At 35.1% G+C, this 20305-nt stretch overlaps 1 protein-coding gene across 1 annotated transcript in view; it reads right to left on the bottom strand.

Annotated features, from left to right (window-relative positions):
- Positions 1–780: 780 nt before the first annotated feature.
- LOC149805451 (ATP-dependent RNA helicase TDRD9-like) overlaps positions 781–20305 on the bottom strand; it is a 146753-nt gene continuing 127228 nt past the window's right edge. Inside the window, exons 33-37 of the mRNA XM_089950041.1 lie at positions 20120–20258; positions 14974–15089; positions 10341–10407; positions 8169–8332; positions 781–5346 (exon numbers count right to left, since the gene is read on the bottom strand). Coding sequence (XP_089806167.1) covers positions 5220–5346; positions 8169–8332; positions 10341–10407; positions 14974–15089; positions 20120–20258 — 613 coding nt within the window. The 3' untranslated portion in view covers positions 781–5219. The remainder of the gene's footprint in view (positions 5347–8168; positions 8333–10340; positions 10408–14973; positions 15090–20119; positions 20259–20305) is intronic.

The following is a 20305-nucleotide window of genomic DNA, read 5'->3' on the forward strand; positions in this document are numbered from 1 at the left end:
CTGGCACACAGTAAAAAAAAAGAAGAAAGAGTCCAACAAAGGGACTGGCATAGAGTAAAGAGTCCCTCAAAAGGTGCATGCAGTAAAGGAGTCCCTCCAAGGGACTGGCATACTACTGGCTGAAAAGATTTCCATGAATCCAAAATAAGACTATTTCTTCCTTCTAATTACTTAGTGTTGAAACCCCTCCACAGTGACAAGATTTGCAAACTGACCACTGTGGTAACGATATTGTAAGTATTCAGCACCATTTTCATTTAAGACTGCCAAAAATCTTTACAAGTCTTTCTGTGAAAGCCCCATGGCAATAAAAGCATCCATTTGGTGCAGATATTATGTTGAATATAAAAGGTTAAGTTTGTCACAATTATCCATACTTTTACATTTAAATGTAATGTCTTGCCATCACTGAAATAGATGGAGGACTGCAAAACTGAATTAAAAGCCTACAGTGGGTCATATAGGTGAATGAGATGGTGCCCAGTTATGGTTTATGTCAGAATAACTTGAACCCACTACACATTATAGTATAGCAAAAATAATTGATAAAGCAGGATATAAAAAGTTCAATTAGACCTATTGCATGGAAGCCAAAATGTAAGACATGACAACGAAGACATTACTGTCTGACTTTCCAAAATACATAAATTAAAGAAGAGAGAAAGAGAGAAATCAAGAGACTAATCTATTATTAGACTGATTGCAGTAACAGATTGACCTTAGTCTCTCTTTTCCTTCTATTAACTTTTAATTTTATACAGATACAGAAAAAGTGCAAAGAAGGAAAACTATAATGTTTATTGACCGAACTTGTCAAATAAAAAACTTCAATAACATGTTTACAAGTAAAATGCACTTTCTGTGCCTTACAATTAAATCCCTCATCTTGCAATAATATTACATCATTATACTATTCTAAATGATATGAAACATACTGATGTACAAACGATGAAATGATGTGCTGGCAGATCTGGCTCCACCATGTTTTAGGAGTATTCAAAGCAGATCCTGATATATGCTGGCACAATGTGCAACTGCCAATCAGGATCTATGTTGTTAGACATGATTATTACATAAGTATATACAGTACACTAAAGTACAGCATTCAGCCAACAAAAGGAGCATCTAGCTAGATTTACTAGTACATGATGCATCAACATATCTTGGTCTATACTGTCTACCTACATTCAAAAGCAGAATAGATCATAATGTGAATGGATGGCAGATCTTGCTCCATGATATTTGTACTTGGGTGTGTTCTCTACACAAACATGAGGTAGTAATTTATAAAGAGGTCTCTTCCACTCAGATGCCTCTGATTTTATACTGCAGACAATCTTATGGTAATTGTTTTTTTTAAGAACTTTTCATCTAACAATTACGATAATTAATGAAGAAACATAAATCAGTATACTAATACACAAGATGCATTACTCTTTATTCTGCAGCCTAAGAATGTGAAAACAATTTTAATGTGATCAAAATGCCACACTGCCTGCCTGCCTGACAGTGAGTTGCTAGATGTTACCATGACAACAGTGTGTAATTTTTTTATAACATGATCATGTACTTGAAATGCTTAATTACATAATTATTATCAACTCAATCGATGAAGAGGATGATGTGCATAAATATTATTTAATGCTGGATTTCCACACTTTACCAAGACTAAAATCCCACCTAATTAAAATACGAGATGTAAAGGACATGGAACAAAAAGATAAAAAATAATAATAGAAAATAGTAATAGTCTTATGTAAGGCTGCAAAACTTTAAAAAAAACTGAACAGTTTTCTCGTGACTGTTTTTAAAATTGTTTTACCAGATCCTTTGTTGCAACAGGCAGTGGGCATTCAACAGTTCAGATAGTACCCTTGCAAACACTGTCAAAAAATAATGCTACAGTAATGAAAGATAAGATATTTCCAAACAAAGCTGTAAACTTACCACTGTTTATCACCTATTTTTATGACAGCTAGAAAGTTATTTCTTGCTCTTGCAAGAGCAGTGTGCACTGAAAAAAAACAAAAATCCCTGAACGGGACTGATGCTCTAATTTGTCCAAACAGAATGTACAGGGATCCAAGCTAAGACTCCATTTTAACTGCTGAGTGTTGAAACCACCCACGATATTTTTGAGCTGTAACAAGATTTTCAAGATGGTCACCTTTTTCATTTAAGTTAAACAAGTACAAAAACTGTGTACTCATCCCACATTTATAGGGAGCACCTTTTGGAGGAGCAGTGCTACACAAGTTGTACTATGGATGGATGTATATAGGCCATCAGAGCAGTGCTACCCAACTTGTACTACTGGATGGATGTATATAGGCCATTAGAGCCTTGCCAGCAAACTTGTACCAATGGCTGGATGTATGGCAGGCCATTAGAGCCTTGCCAGCAAACTTGTGCCAATGGCTAGATATATTCAGGCCATCAGAGCAGTGCTACCCAACTTGTAATTATGGATGGCTGTGCCAATGGATGGATGTATGGCATGCCATCAGAGCCATGCCAGCAAATTTGTGCCAATGGATGGATGTAAGACAGACAACAGGCTATCTGAGCAATGCTAACAAGCTTGTGCCAATGGATGGATGTATGACAGAAAATAGGCCACAAAAAAGCAATGCTAACAAGCTGGTGCCAATGAATGGGAGTTTGACAGAAAATGGGCCATCAGAGCAGCGCTAGCAAACTTGTGGGAATGGATGGATGCATGACAGACAACAGGCCATCAAAGCAGTTATTACAGACTTGTGCCAATGGATGGATGTATGACAGACAACAGGCAATCAAAGTCGTTCTGGTCCATGTTCAATAGATCAAAAAGAAAAAGATGATTCACTGCAAACAGGCAAACTGTACATAGAAACATCCTATATTGTTAGGAATACAACCTATACTTGTTTATTACCTTTGATGACATATGAATTTCAGTTTAGAATTTCCAAGACTTGATGTTACATAACAAACATAAATTAATAATTACTGTAAGAAAAACAACAATACAAATTTTCTGTCTGTCTGTACTTTTCACTGGAAATAGGAGAGTGTAGTTTTGTTAAGGAAATGGCTAGGTGACAATGGTAATATAGTAAGTGAGTTATGGTACATTTGTAAAGGAAGACACTAATGATAACAGAGAGCACTGAAATTAAAAACTTGATGTTTTTTCATCTATTCAAAGATCCATAAAAAATGTAGGTCCAACATTTATTGGCCATACTTCAACTAAACTAAGATACATGAAGTGATAAATAAATTCTGCTCAAGTTATATCAATATAGAACTGCACATAAATTTTTTCTTGGAATCCAATAATAATAATAATAATAATAATAATAAAAATAATAATAATAAAAAGGGAATTATTGTGTGGGAACAAAATGGGTGGGTCAAATAATTAGAGGTCATAATTTTACTAAATGATAATGCATATCAAATGCTGAAAAATCAATCTATATACTCACATTATAAGTTGATGTTTATTACTGAAAATTCAAATAATGCATAGTAGTGGTCATCTAACAAAAAGAAAATTGGATAATTCTATGGTAATGTTGGGAACTCTAGATCTTTGCAGCACATAAAAATACTGTCAATTCAAATATTTTTACAATTTCATGCAACTTTTGCCATCCATAAATTATATATATATATATATATATATATATATATATATATATATATACACACACACACACACACACACACACACACACACACATAGTATGCATAGTGTTTTATCTGTTTCACAATGATATTCATCACACAGTATTTGTATTTAGTTATCTGGATTTTAATAAGAAATTATTACTGGTAAATTAAATACTATCCACCTCAAATAAAGTGAAGTGTCCATCAATGTTATTTACCATGGGGGTTTACGAACAAGTATATTGATTCCATTTTCATGCAAGTCTGAACAACCTGTATTTGTATTAATATTTAGGTTCTGCTGTAAAACACCATGTTTGATGCAACAGAATATTTGTTTTCATTTGTATTTTCCTTTTCTTACATTAGATTTAATTCCTAAGAGCTATTTTCAAAGTTTCTGCCAGTGCCCGTGGCCTGACAAGCCCTTGGCATGTAAAGGCAGCCCTCAATTTATTTTTGAGTTGACAATCCTTTTGATTGAGCCATGAATTTAACACTTGTTCAGTGCCAAGTAGAGTTCTATAACTTCCTATGCATGTCTGACCTTAATCCCTTAGCTTGTAAAGGAAGCACCCTCTTTGTTTTCTCATGTAACAGCTCTTTAATGGAGATAATGGTTTGATAATTGCTCAGTCTAGTATTCTAATTCAGGTTTCTTTTTTAAAAGTTGTATAAAAATTTGCTTCTTTAAGCAAGCCATCAATAGACTCAATGTAACTGCTATTGGCATAATAGAATCGGCAAATACATTTTGGGATCTTTCATATTTCAAAAGCCTTCTTCTTGGTGACCTATATTTCTACTGGCAAATTATTCCCTGTCTGTGTATGCCAAGCCCATTTCTCTGAACAGTAAATTCTGACCTGGCATTAACAGTCCCACTGCTTTCTTCCATAGTCAGTTAGGTTGATCAGTGCATGCTGCATGTGTACTGATGCTTATACTGTTGGTATTAATTCAAAGGTAGGTAGGAATAACTCAAAAATACAATTATGAAAACAAGTTTACATTGTATTATCATAAATAATGGTGAACATTTGTATTAATGTATATAAAGCAATGTATGGGAACAAAATGAAAAATGATTGTGAAAACAATGAAAGTATCTTTTCACAGCAAAATGATCTGCCCATGTGATGCAACGTAAGTACTGTCTGTACTGTATGAGCTGCCCATAAGTAAGGTGCAATACCCAAATGGCAGGTCAGTTTGAATCAATAGTAAACAATAGTGTGTTTATACACCTGTATGAGGTAATAACGGTTGACTCCTCGCACATTTATCTGGAGCACTTTTTGTCAATTTAGAAAGAAATGATAAAACTTAAAATCTGTAGTTAATGAATGAAAACATTTGACATTACTTGTGTAGTTATGTACATTTAAACAGGCCAACCACACTGGTATTAGTCCTTTGTTACACAAAATGAATTGAGAAAGTAGCAGAAAACTGCATAGTTATAACAGAAACCCAACAGACTATAAGCATGTCAACATCTGTGACAAATGAATATAATGACATCAACAAACTGTCACTCCAAATGGTCAGCAATAAAATCACATTTTGTCCAGTTTGTCTTCCTGATCTTTGTGCTTCCGTGTCTCCAAGTGAAATGCCAACAACTGAGTGGTGGTACAGTTTACGCCACACAGTTCACAGCGTGTGGTATTACGCTTAGTGTTGCTGAAAGAGTGAGAAAAAAAAAGTAGAATCAAAGTGAAAAATGGGTGCCTCAATCAGGTTTACAGTAGTCCCCCTCTTATAAGGCCACCCCTAATGCAGCAGGGAAGTGGCCTTATAATGCGGGTGGCCTTTCTTGAGGGGGATGACAAATGCGAATAGTAAATACATATGGAAAAAAGTCACAAGTACATTTAATTTAAAATATTTAATATTTTAATTAAAAAATCACATGCATGATGTGAAATAAATGTAGAACAAACTTTGTCATCATTTGCAAAAGAATGCTATGAATAACCATTGATACAGTTTTAAAACTGTCTTTATAATTATGCTACAGTTCACATCACGTCACTTTGTTGGTAACAGTCTAAAAAACAAACCAGTCTCATCACATTAAAAATGTCCTTGCTGTCATATCCCCTGCATATATCGTTTAGTCTTTTGTTCCAATCTTCGACAATTTCATTATTAACTTCAGCTGATTCGCTGCTAATGACAGAACACTTGATATTGTGTCGCACTTGAAATCTGTGCAACCATCCGTTACTTGCGGTAAAGTCGTCATATCCCAGTTCAACTGACAAAATTTTTGCTTTTTCTTGTCTTTCAAATCAGGATACAAACGCCTTATTGGCTCAAACAATCTTCCTTTCTCCGTCCATTTCACTTTTCCACTTCTGCAGAATTGTTTAATTATCTTTCACGTTATTGTTTATCTGAGTCTTCCCGACGTTAGTTTTCTGCAAGGATCCTCTATGACCCCCCCCACCCCCTTGCCGTCAGTTGAATTACTTTCACGTTCTCCTCTAAACTGAGAATTTTTATTTTCCTCGATGATATTTTGATCTTTTTGCAGTAAGTTATTCATGTTGCCAACTAAAATACTGATAAAACAATTTTGTATGCATCTAAACAAATTGCCGTGTGTTTTTAAAGGAAGTGATCTTGTCACGTGATTCGTTAGTCGCAGTCTGGTACCCTATTGTTTTTATCCATTTCTTGAAACTAGGTGAGAGAAGCCAAAACGGCTTCAATATGTACCATTAACATCACGCAGATTTGACCTCGCAGCCGCTAGGATTCGTAATTTTGACAATTATTGTCAGTAGTAATAGCCACTGATTACCAGAGTGAACAAGCTCAACATCTTACTAAGGGAAGCCATAAAGGCTATTAAACCATTTTCCTGCTGACTTGGGTATTGTACATCGATACTGCCACTTCTCAACTGTTACTATTGTTCAATAATTGTATTCTTAACAATTATCAGTGACTAAACCGGACATCTTATGATAACACAGCAGTAAGGCTAATTGGATTACATGTACGTACCCTTTTGTATGGATTAAAATTTGAGTCTTTCTCGGTTTTTATGTAATAAATTTGGCTTCTCGTGAGGCGTAAATGATATATTAACCTTAGTGGTAAATGTACTTTACTCAACACTTCTTTCAGTAACGAAAACCTGACATCGGGAAACAGAAATCGGATTATTTAACACACGTTATGAATACAATACTGGTTCTGGATACATATTCAAATAAAATGCGGCCGCTTGTGAGGGGTACATTTTATGATTTTGCACTAATATGCTGGCCGCTGGTCGCGTTAGCCGGGTGGCCTTTCGCGAGGGGTACTTTTGAACACAAACTCGTCGGTGCCAATGGATTCTGGCCGTAAGGAGCGGGTGGCCGCTGGTCAGGGGGGCCGTTCAAGAGGGGGACTACTGAATTGTTACTTTATGACAATTTGTATTGTTATAGGAAGCTGCACCTCCTCATGGTTTTAACAAAATTCAGAAAAGAGCTATATATCATTCCAGCAGTTTCTTTAAGAAACATCGGACCTTTTGTACCAATATCCCTAAAAATTATATTTGATAAATGACTGTACAAATCATTTGCCCCCAAATGTTTATGAGATCTAAAACCACTATCAAATGCTTAAGGTAAATGGCAAAATGAAAACCTGAGCCCTACATCACTGCCAGCCACTCAACCACCACCCCAAACCTTTTAACTTTAAATGCAACACAAAAACTAACTCCAAACTGAGAGTAGTCAAACCCTCCCGTAATAGCATAAAACATATGGTAAAAGTTTTTAATATACGTTTATGATGCACTCAATAATATTTTACTTCAAAGCCAGTGAGATGGAGATTTTATCTGAAGAAAAGAAAATTTATTTTATAGCTTTCCTTTTTATAAATTATTTTTACGATTAATTTAAAATACATAATTTATTAAAATGCAAAACATTGCTATTTCCTTCTTTTTTACCACTCTCATTACCAAACAAAAATATGCATATATATATATATATATATATATATATATATATATATATATATATATATATATATATATGAATGAAAATGCAATAAACCGACAACGAACAGTGCAGAGCTAGTATCTAGCTAGACTGAGCGCTTTTGACTCATTAATGAGTCTTTTTCAGAGGCAAATACAAAACATAGACAAGACAAACAAATAAAACAGAAAACTTTACACGGTTGTTTCTACAGGAATTCAACCTTTTAACTTTATTATGTTTCAACTAGTTTATTTCTGCCTGTTGCTGATACTGGAAAATATTTGTATTCACAAAATGGATTGAGAAAGTAGCAGAAAATGTCCATATAAGGCAAAGGAAAAATTCAAAGTCATTCCAACTGGAAACCAAAAAAATTCTGGCAAATGCTCTGTGAAGAAATAATAAAGGTCAGCAAAAACAGTGATACTATAAGATAAAGTTTTTGACCAGTGAGGATTGTAAGAATTGAGTCCAATTCAACTGACTGCTACAGTGCTATGTACATACCTCTTGACAATTTCTCTCAACATCTTGGCATGTTTTTTAAGGGGATTCTCTTCCTGGCAATCTTCCTCCACTTGTACTACTATTGCCTTGTGCAGACTAAGCAGGTCTGGGCAGTCTGCTATAGTCCCTTCCAAACCGTGCTCCAACCCATCCTCAGGATCAACCTTCAGTTAAACCATTCAAATTTCAGTTAATCTATTCAATAGCAGTCCTTTAAATTGCCATGAGAAAAGAAACAATTAGTCTGATTCAAAGCATTTATTCTTCTCCTTAAGTATAAATTATTAGTATTTATCTATTTAACTGTTTAAGATAATTTAGTTATTCATAATACAATTGTAATTTGATCTGATGGAAAATTTACATCGTACAATCAAACATTTATTATCCTGACGTAAGTTTCATTCATAAAACTAGTCACCCAGGTGACTGAATTTTGGTCAAAAAGTTACTGTGAATAGAAGTGTCAAGATTAAATAGATGTGAGAAAGCATACTATTTGACTGTATACAGTATGTATCAATAATTAGTAATTATTAATTGCATGTAGACATTTGACACAACTAAGAGTGGAGAAAGTAGAAAAAACAAAAATTTTATTAAGATACTTTAATTAAATACTAAAGTTGATGACCAAACTGTACGTCATGTAAAATGAAACAAGCTTGAAGTCTATGAAGAAAGAATAAGATGCAAAGGAGAATCATTTTGTGTGTGGTTTTGAGAACACTAATATTGAAAGGCATTTATCATGAAATACTACTAAATCATAACTGATCATTGATTGATGGTTTATTTCACAGGCAAGGAATACAGTGCCTTTGGTTGACAGTTATGAGTCTTTAATCATGTTTCATTAACCTGGTATTTCAGTGGCATTTGCTTTGTGAAAATCATGTGTAAGAATGAACTTTCTCCCTTTGTATCACACTCTTGATCTCCTTTCTTGTCCTAATTACATTTACATTTACTATAAAAAGATAATTTAATTATTCATAACACCAATGTAATTTAATTGCAAGAGTACTCAATTGTGTTTTTCTTTAAAAATTTCTATCACTTTTTCTATGCTGGCATTGTGATAGTCAAATTAATCACATTTACTGATACATGTACATTGTAAAAAGTTAAATCTGGTTGTTTATGTACTCCATAAGAGCAAATACTCAAGATTGACGTGGTAAGGCAGCTGGAATTTTAATGCAAAAACTTCCAAATTTACCCCTCACAAGTGGACACATAATGTAGCTTACACAAAGAAATCTCAGTAATATTGATTGTTTTCTAAATTAACACAGACATTTGTTCCAATATACCAATTAAGTACATAACCTTGATCCATACAAAATGGTAAGTAATCCAATAATTCTTACTGCTAAGATCCTTTAAGGTCAGATTATTTTCTCCTGGATAGTCACTGGCTATTGTTATAAATGATAATTATCAAGATGACAAAAGATAACAACTGAGAAGAACTGTACTGTTCGGAATAAGTCATTGTGATATCAGGTTACCACAGAGATAAAATGGTATGCTGACCATAATGGCTTCTCTCCCATTGATTACAAAATGAATCTGAAAAAGTACCAGCCTAAAACCAGTCAGTCACATGAGAAGTTCACTTCTTTTGTAAACACCAAGTACTTCTGTGTAATAAAAACAAAATGCTAAGGAAAGAATAAGCAGCTGCAAAAAGTGCAATTCATCATTTGCACTTTCAGTCTGGACATAAAGTGCCAGCAATTGGAGAACCCTTTGGTCACTGCTGAGAGTGATAAATCTGCAATCAGAGAGATTCAAATAAACATCATCAGTTCTACATGTTGCTGCAGTGGGAAAATGGAATGGATGGAGAATGTAGTTACAGCCAGGTGTTTGTACTCTGCAAAGGTAGATTTACACCATGACTGATGATTTAACTTAATTATTTTACAAATCATTAATAGAAGTTTTATCACATCGATTACATAACCTGTCTGTGATTTTGATATTTCAATATTAAATATTCTTATTGACCACCTTTCATTTCATGATCTTGCTCAAACTTTCTCAGGTATATTATTAGTCATGAAGTACATGTTTTGCATTGGTCAATATTCAACTTCTACTGTGATACGAGCACTTAGGTAAGCATCTGAAGAAAGCATTAAGATAATAAAGAGCAGGAACTACCTGATTCCACATGAACGGCCTGTCAAAATGCTGCACATTTACTGACTCTCTTCTCCTCTGGACAAGGCTGTAGCAAAATGACACAATAAAATACTAATTAAAAAATATGTTTCAATTCATTAGCAAATTACAAAATAACATATAAAACAAGGTATGGTTTAGTTCAAATGACAGAAATTTTTTTTCAGTAAATGTCATCATGCCTAAGTGGATTATAACGAAAACTGCACAAAAGTATTGTTAAATTTTTCTCAAATCATTAATTTAAAGTTGTCTTATTATATAACTTAATATTATTTTTAAACCCAAGAACAAAAGAAACCATTGTGTGCAAAGTGATTTGTTGATATGTGCATCTTTAAGTGATGACTGTATTATCACCATAAGATTCACTCTAATCCATCAACATGACATAGTATATGTCCACCCCATGTTTAACAGACTCTATCAAGATAACTGAAATTTTTGTGGAGAAACCATTTTTCTTCTTTGGTCACTGACAAACTGACCTTTACCCTTTTGACCCCAAAAATCAACAGGCTTCTTCCTTACCCACGTGCAAATTATCCCCAAAGTTTAGTCCAGGTATGTGACATAGAACTAATGTATTGTGCTTACACCATTTTCATTCTTTCTGAGACCTTGACATTTGACCTTTTGACTCCATAATCAGTAGGACCATACTTGACTCCAAGTGCAAAGCATTTGCAAAGTTTGGTAACTGTAGATGGTGGAAAACTAGAGTCAATGTGTGGAAATGACACTGGTTGTTGTTGTTGTTGTGGGGTTTAACGCCATTTTTCAGCACACGATTGGCTATTCATGGCGGCCAGTATTAATGGTGGAGGAAGAACCCGGGAAAACCCTGGAAAGAACCACCGACCCACGAGAAGCTACTGGCAAGCTTTCTCACATACCCGCATTGGCCGAATCCGAGACTTGAATCCACGCAGACAGAGGTGAGATGGCAGTGATCCGTAACGCAGAGCGCTTTAGACCACTAGGCCACTCGGGGCCCCGGAAATGACACTGGTAACAGATGGATGGACCTATGGACATTATATTATTAAATGCTTATGCCTTATGGCAGGTGTATAAAATCAGCTGTATTAATAATGCTAAAATTGTTGTGCTATACATTGCATTATGCTACAAAACAAAAAGGACAATAACTTTTACAGAAAGAGCAGGAGCAAAATGATATGTTGATATGAACAATTTCAGGTGATGACTATACAGTAAAACCTGTCATGAGCGACCTCTGCTATGAGCGACCACCTGTCATTTCCGACCACAATCGTAATGCACGGATCGATTTTACTATATAAATGCTCTGTTATGAACGACCACCTGCTGAACGTGACCAGCGACCGCGATTTCTTGGCAAAATATGCATTTTGACACTGCTATGAACGAACGCATCGCCAAACAAACAAAACAGATTGACACCACTGACCGTAACTTAATCCTTTGTAAACACTAGAGCTCGGGATAAATGTAGTATGCAAACAAAGTGCACATTAAATAACATTATAGTTGAACAACCATATATCGAGATAAACACCTCTAACCATCATTTAATCCTTTGTAAGAAAGACTGCATAAATAGTAAATATTGCTCTAATAAAGTATTTAAAAAGAATTTGTCTTGCTACAGTACCAGTTTTGTGAAATTTACAACTCTAGCATACGGTGTCATTTGTAAACTGCAGTAAACCAGACTAAAGTACATGTCACTAACCGCCATTGTAGTGCCAAAGTCAGGTGAATAGCCAGTAAGAGTAACATCAAAGGGAGTAATGATGGATATACGCAGTCAATTTAGAGGTTTGTATTTTTTCTTTATCTTTATGAAAACTCACAAAATGCCGGTAGTCCTTATGTCCCAGTGAGAAATCGTTTGAAAGGGCTTCAGTGTACGTTTGAGTACATCATTTGTCTTTCCAGTTAATCCATAATGCCTGATGGGTGAATGAGCTCATTGTCTTTAATACTAGTAAGTGAGAATCATTTCCGGATTTTTTAAAATTATTTTTTATTTCTTTTGTTAGTGTTTCACCAAGCCACCATCTGTTTACCTGGGTGCAGATGGTCACAACCTTTGTTTATCGAGCTATAACGCTGTTGATTTAAACTTTGTCTCAGAATGAATGTATTGTTTCTTGATGAGTTAATTATGTCTTTTGGTTTCATTCATTGGTACATAATATATATTTATTCCACATTTCCCCAAAACCTGATCAAAACCGATAGTCTTTATAACGTCAACACTAATAACAATGGCAGAACCTCTGCTAAAAAAAAGAAAAATTTTAAAACTGGAAGAAAGGATTAATGTCATTGAAAGAAATGAAAAAGGGGAGACCACTCGCAAAATAGCAGTCAGCTTAAGCGGCCAGTATTAATGGTGGAGGAAGAACCCGGGAAAGAACCACCGACCCACATTTAAAAGAGATTAAAGAATATGCTTTACAACATGATCCCAAAATTTTGTTTCTTTGCTCAGAAATGGTGATACATGTTCAGACCAAACAGCTGAGTAAAAGATGTCAACAAAGAAGTATAATGGATTTCTTAAAAAAACAAGTGAATAAGTGTATAGAATAAGATATATACATATCTAACTGTTCATTTTTTGTACATATTAATGTGATGTTGAAATATAAATTTTATTCTCGTTGTTTGATAGATATATATCTTTATTATATAAAGATATTTTGAGAGGAATGCATGCAATATTTAACAAGATTTATGAATAAAGGATATGATACATGTACAGTGAGTATGGGTATTATTTATTTTTCAACAATGCTAACTACTGACCCTGAAAACCAGTCCATTTTCACACACCTCTTATGAGAGACCACCTGTCTTGAGAGACCGCTTTTGGTTGGCAGAAGGGGCGGTCTCTCATAACAGGTTTTACTGTAATACATACCAAGTTGCATGGCAACCCATCGAAAAATGCAGGACTAGTTCCACTAATAAGATTGTATCAGCATTAAGCGCCAAGACAAACACTGCCATAACTCAAACCGGAATCCCTCAAAATAGACTGATGTTCTACTGTCCTCAATGAATTTCCAAGGAATTCAAGATAAGACCATTTTTATCTTTTATCTATGAAGTGTTGAAGCCAGCAATAATACTGTTCAGCAATAAAAAGATTTTCAAATTAGTTCCTATGGTGGACATGTCTTATGTCAGAGTGGCATAATTTTCATTTAAGATCAACAAGACATCAAAAACAGTCATCTTCTGGTGGAAAGCCTATATGGATATGCCTTTGTTTTGGAGGAGTAACAACAGCATGATTTTCAAGATGGATGCCATGGAGGCCATATTGGACATCACTATGGCATCAGTTCAAGGACTAACCAGACAATACAAGAAGTGTTGGTGAAAGCATAAAATCGATATGACCGGACAACAAGGATAAGTAGCAATAGCAAACATTTTCAAAATGGATATTGTGGTGGCCATATTGGATGACAGATCACTGCCATGTTTATTTATGACCAAGCAGACATCATAATAAGCTTTTTACAGAAAACCCCATGTTGATACAACCAGCCATACTGAATACTGACAACAATATTTTTGAGATGGCCACTGAAGTCGCCATATTGGGTATGCAGGCATCAGTATTTTTGCTTATGACCAACTAGACATTGCAAGAAATTTTCTGTTAAAACCCCAGGGCAATATTACTTTTTGTTCAGTAGAAGAGGTAATAAAAATTCAAATATGGCTGCTGTGGCATGATATTGGCACCATTTTCATTTAGGACCACCGAGACATTATAAATAGTCTTTCAGTGAGTGAAAACCTCAGAAGGAACAGCGATAACAATATTTTCAAGACATCCATTGCAACGGCCTAACTGGACATCAGATCAGCACCATTTTCATTTAAAACACCAACCAGAGAATATAAGAAGTCTTTTGGTGAAAACCTCATGCCAATATGCCTTCCCATTCAGGAGAAGGAGCAATAAAATTATAATCCAACTGGCACCCTTTTCCTTTCAGCCCAACTAGACATCATAAGAAGCCTTTATGTAATGTTGATATGATCATCCAGTCAGGAGTCGCAATGACAAGATTTTCAAGATGACACTTCTTGCAGTCATAATGTACATCTGAGCAGCACCATTTTCATTTAGGACCAACCAAACCATAGGATGAATGTGTGTCAAGTCTCATGACAATTCAAAGTAATTCCAATGGAGTAGCAATATCAAACTTCTGGAAATGCATGACAGAAAAAGGACCATGGATGGATGACAAAGGACCATGGATGGATGACAGACAAAGGACCATGGATGGATGACAGACAAAGGACCATCCCATAAGTTCTTCTGGTACATGACCAGTAGACCTACCAACTGATTTGTCAATCATCAACATGCACATCTTCATGCAATCATCATTCTATTTATGAAATTTCATGGTAATTCGTCCAAAACTGCGAGACTAGTGCTACCAAAACTGCCTGTCAGCCAGCAAGACATCAGGATTACTATACATCCCTACCTGTATGTGAGGTGAGGGTATAACACGATTCAAAATTTCACCAAACCAGTGTTTTGTCTTGCCTTGACAATTATACAAGTTATTTCTAAGGTACTCACTCAAGTAGTTTTTGCCTTGCAGGTTCCTGGATTTTGAAGATTGCCTCCTGCCCCCAGCTGGCAACTGATCCCTGACTCCCTACAGCAATGTTGATAGCCATCCTCACAGCATTTATCTGCAATTTTGAACATCACACATTAACATTTATTTTAAATTTATTTAATTAAAATGTTAACTAGCAATGGAATCCATCCACACATACCCAAATGTTTTCTGCACCCAGTGGCCACACAGACAGTCATATGCTTGTTAAATCCTAAAAACCACAGAGACAGTCACATGCTTATTAAATCCCAAAAGTCACAGTCACATGCTTTTTAAATCCCAAAAGTCACAGTCACATGCTTATTAAATCCTAAAAGGCACAGTGAGTCACTTGCTTGTTAAATCCTAAAAAACCACAGAGACAGTCACATGCTTGTTAAATCCTAAAAGTCACACAGTCACATGCTTATTAAATCCTAAAAGGCACAGTAAGTCACTTGCTTGTTAAATCCTAAAAATGACAGTCATATGCTTGTTACTGAGTAATGTACCAACTTTGTGATATGTCAAATCTGCTGCATGAGAAAAAAAAGTAAAATGAAATTTAAGGGTTTATCTTAGTCAATGACCTGGATCACAAGTTCAGGTCAAATACAGGGTCTGAATAAGAGGTGACTTATCTAGGATTATACATGATAGTCATCCAATCAACAGCAAGAAGCAAAATGCTTTCTACTAACCCTCTATGTAAATTTGACAAAATCCTGACACATGATTTTTAAACACCACAGTTTCTTGATCAGCTGATATAGTTAAGTTTCTCAGAGATGTATAGGCTGGCTATTTCGAGGTGTGCAAGATGATTCCTGTCATGCAACTTTGCAATAAACAGAGGAACTGAGTGCTTATTTTAAATTAAATTATGAAACAAGCGGAAAATTTCTATCTTTTTCATAACTTTAATGTGAAATAAGCACAAATGTAAAATTCTATTTAGCACACAATAATAAATACAGATTTTGTTTGATGCAGAATGTATGTAGTGAAATGACTCCATGAAATACCTTACACAACATGTCACATACATAGAATGCTGATATTGATATACTACCATAAAATTTAAGTCATTAAAGGTTTGACATCACCGAAGCAGCAATAAATCACAATATTTTCTGTGGTTTTACTTTATGATGATACAGGCTTACACTATCGATACTAGACGATGAACATTTTCTAGTAGTCTAACTATGCCTTTGAAGGCTGCTTTTACATGTACAAAATAGGTCTTCTTACACATGCTATATCAACTTTATTAGCTGTTACACACCTCTTTTTAAAAATACAAAAAAAACTTCAGTCTCTCATGCAACAGCAGCTGTTAGACCTTGCAGGTTTAAACGCATCACAACACCAAATTCCTTAAAAAGTTTGTTCTTTTGTTTGAGGATATTTTTGTTGTTGTTCTAGGGTTTAATGCCATTTTTCAGCAAAGATAGGCTATACATGGTGGCCAGTATAACTGGTGGAGGAAGAACCCTGGAAAACCCAGGGAAGAACCACTGACCCACGAGAAGCTACTGGCAGGCTTTCCCACGTACCCATGCCAGCTGAGCCTTGGACTTGAACCCATGCAGACAGAGGTGAGATGGCAGTGATCCAGAACGGTGAGCGCTTTAGACCACTCGGCCACTCGGGGCCCACTTTTGTTTGAGGAAATCAAGCATGTTAGTTCAGATAAACCAAGACTACCTCACCTGTGTTGGCACTAAATCGGACACAAGATATAACACTAAAATTCTATCATTGATTACAAAGCTCACCACTACTGGTATGAAGACTGTAATAATCTTCAGCAGGCACTGTAATCATTAATTAACATGCAGAAATTTTTTTCATAATAAAGCGATCATGACAATGACATGCATATCCTTCCAAATGGGAAAACATTATAGAGAACAATATAAAAGAACAATATTTTTTATCGTATGAAAGTAGAGGTAATATAATAAGTTGACAAGAGTCCACTGAGTGGACTAATGCTCTACAGTTTCAAAATAATTTTGAGGAATTCAAGATAAGACCATTTCTTCGTCATTCTTGAATGTTGAAAAGATCTCTGATATTCTTGTGTGACAAGATATTCAACCATACTCCATGTAAGATTGGCACAATTTTCATTAATAGGACAAACTAGACACAATTAGAAGACTTTGATGAAAACCCATTTTGATTTGACCATCCATTCAGGATAATTAGTGATAAGATTTTAATATGTTCATTGTCTTGTGGTAGTGATATGACTTTCTGTCTAGGGGTTAGTAAGATTTTCACAATGGCCACTGAAGCAGCCATATTTGTATCAGATCAACACAATTTTTCTTTAAGACAAAACCAGAAAAAAATAACAACATAAGAAGTCTTTAAGTGAAAACACCATGATGATATAACCAGCCACTGTGGTGGCCATGCTGTATGTCTGGGCAGCAGCAATTTTATTTAGAACCAGTTAGACAATATAGGAAGTCTTCTGGTGAAAATCCATTCCATATCACTTTCTGTTCAGAAGGAGATGAGATAACAAGATTTTCAAGACGGCAATGATAGGCTTGCGATCAGCACCATTTGTATTGAGGTTCAAGTAGACGTCATAAAATATCTTTTACTGAAAACTCGATGTTGACATGACCATCCATTCAGGAGGAGCAGTTAAAACCAGATTTTCAACATGGCCCCTGAGGTAATGGTCACTCATGTAGTTGTGAACTAAATGCAAACACTTAAACTTTGCGAATAACAGGTGAAATATAGGTCACAATGAGCTTCTTCTGATGTATGAACAAGGGGTAGTAGTAGAGTTGTACGTCATCATTAGTTTCATGACTTTAACATGAATGGTGCCTGAGAAATGAACAATGACAAGTCGGAGTAGTGTAAAATATTTTTAGATTGACCTACTTCTACAATGAAGGCATTATGATACATCCCCTCACCAAGATGCATCCTCTTTCATGATTCTACAATGAAGGCATTGCTTATGATACATCCCTTCATCAAGATGCATCCTCTTTTATGATTCTACAATGAAAGCATTGCTTATGTAACACCCCTTCACCAAGATGCATCCTCTTTCATGATTCTACAATGAAGGCATTGCTTATGATACATCCCTTCATCAAGATGCATCCTCTTTTATGATTCTACAATGAAGGCATTGCTTATGTAACACCCCTTCACCAAGATGCATCCTCTTTCATGATTCTACAATGAAGGCATTGCTTATGATACATCCCTTCATCAAGATGCATCCTCTTTTATGATTCTACAATGAAGGCATTGCTTATGTAACACCCCTTCACCAAGATGCATCCTCTTTCATGATTCTACAATGAAGGCAATGCTTATGATACATTTCTCACCAAGATGCATCCTCTTTCATGATTCTACAATGAAGGCATTGCTTATGAAATATCCCCTCACCAACATGCATCCTCTTTCATGATTCTACAATGAAGGCATTGCTTATGAAACATCTCCTCACCAACATGCATCCTCTTTCATGATTCTAGATAGGTCACAATGTCACCTTGGTGGTCATGAGCTAAATACAAGAACTTAATGTGTGTGTGTGTGTCTGTGTGTGTGTGTGCATGCATGTATGTCTCTCTGGGACTTTTGTCTGTAGACCTGAGTGGTCTAATTGTGTAATGATACCTTAACGATATTAAAAATTGTTGGACCTAGTTAAAAGATTTGCTTCTTCTCTGTCTCTAGCAACAATGAAGCTGGAAGTTTGGTTGCACTGTCAGTGTGCTTTGCTTCTGAATTAACTAACAATGTTCTTCTCTAAGTAGGTGATATATGATGCCATTGGTGACAGATCCAAGGTATAAAAAAATGCCATGATCATAAAAAATGAAGTTCCCTTGATACTGCTAAGCTAGTTAGAATACATTTCTACAAATAAATTATTTCATCTGTAATGAGCATTTTATTCACATATAGTGCTTTTAACACAAATTTAACTTTGAAAAAGAAAAGAAAAGAATTTAAATTTTGGGTCCAATCTCTATCAAGATTGATGTAATAAATATATTTGTATGTAGAGTGAGCAATTAATATATATGACCAATACCTGAATGCAAATTTTCTGAGGCTGCAATCTTGACCCCAAGATTAAAATGGCATGAATATGAATGAATTACCTTAGCTTCATAAAGATTCATGTCAAATATAAAGAAAATCCATCAAGATGTTTAGGGAATACAATCATATGAAAAGAACTTGATGCAAAACCTGAACACAAATTCAGAATGAATGTGACCTTGACCCCAGTGTCACAGAATAGAAAGCAAGCATATTGCTGAATTATTTATCTTAGCTTCATACTGATCTAAGCCAATATAATGAACATATATCAAGGAGTTTAGGAAATATTAAAAAATGAAGTCTTTAACCAGAACCGTAACACAAATTTTCTATAGGACTAAGATTTTGACCCCCAAATTAAAGGGTGGGTAAGCATATTAAAGAATAAATTGTCTGAGCTTCATAATGATTTTTGCCAAATCATTGATGGAGATTAAAAATATATCAAAGAAAAACTTGAACTAAAATCTTAACTGTTGATGGCAATGCTGCCAAACATGGCTTGCTTACCAGTAAAATGGTCTTCACAAAAATGATATCTGTCACAAGTGACTAGACCAGAAGCCCCAATGTATGCCTTACCATTGCTCTCTGTGTTAACTTGAATGAACAAATCAAATTCTTTTTATACAGAAAATAGTTCATAATTCCTGTAAGATACAATAAGCAATATTTCTGTTATAGTGCCAGTGCCTGAAATAACTATTACAGTTCTATCAAATGGGAAGAACAAACCACCTGTGTATGTCCCATTCACACTGTAGCAGAAGCCCATGGATGAAGTAAACACATCTGCTTGACAACTATGCAATCAACAGTATTCAATAACAGCTCATTGGCTAAATTAGTGAAACATATAAACATAATTTTAAAACCCAATAAAACCCAATTTTTCTAAAGAAATTAGGGAGAATTCTTCCTCACTGGCATATCCACAAATTTAAACAACCACAAAACTAATGCTTTCTGTAAAATCCTGAAAAATGATATCCATGAAAATGAAAGAATGCAAACCTTCTGAATATCATCAATGTCTATGCTGACATCAAAAGGAATTTCCATATCATGATCTTGAAACACAGGAAAGCCAGTCACCGGATCTGCACCAAGACCGCAAAGAGCACCTATGTAACGAGTCTTCTTGGCATCAATCCTAAAGACAGGAAAATTAAACCAATTAACACTGGAAGCAGCATTATA

This window comes from Sinohyriopsis cumingii, chromosome 2 (genome assembly GCF_028554795.1).
Source record: "Sinohyriopsis cumingii isolate HCF-2022 chromosome 2, ASM2855479v2, whole genome shotgun sequence".
NCBI classification, from domain to species: Eukaryota; Metazoa; Mollusca; class Bivalvia; order Unionida; family Unionidae; genus Sinohyriopsis; species Sinohyriopsis cumingii.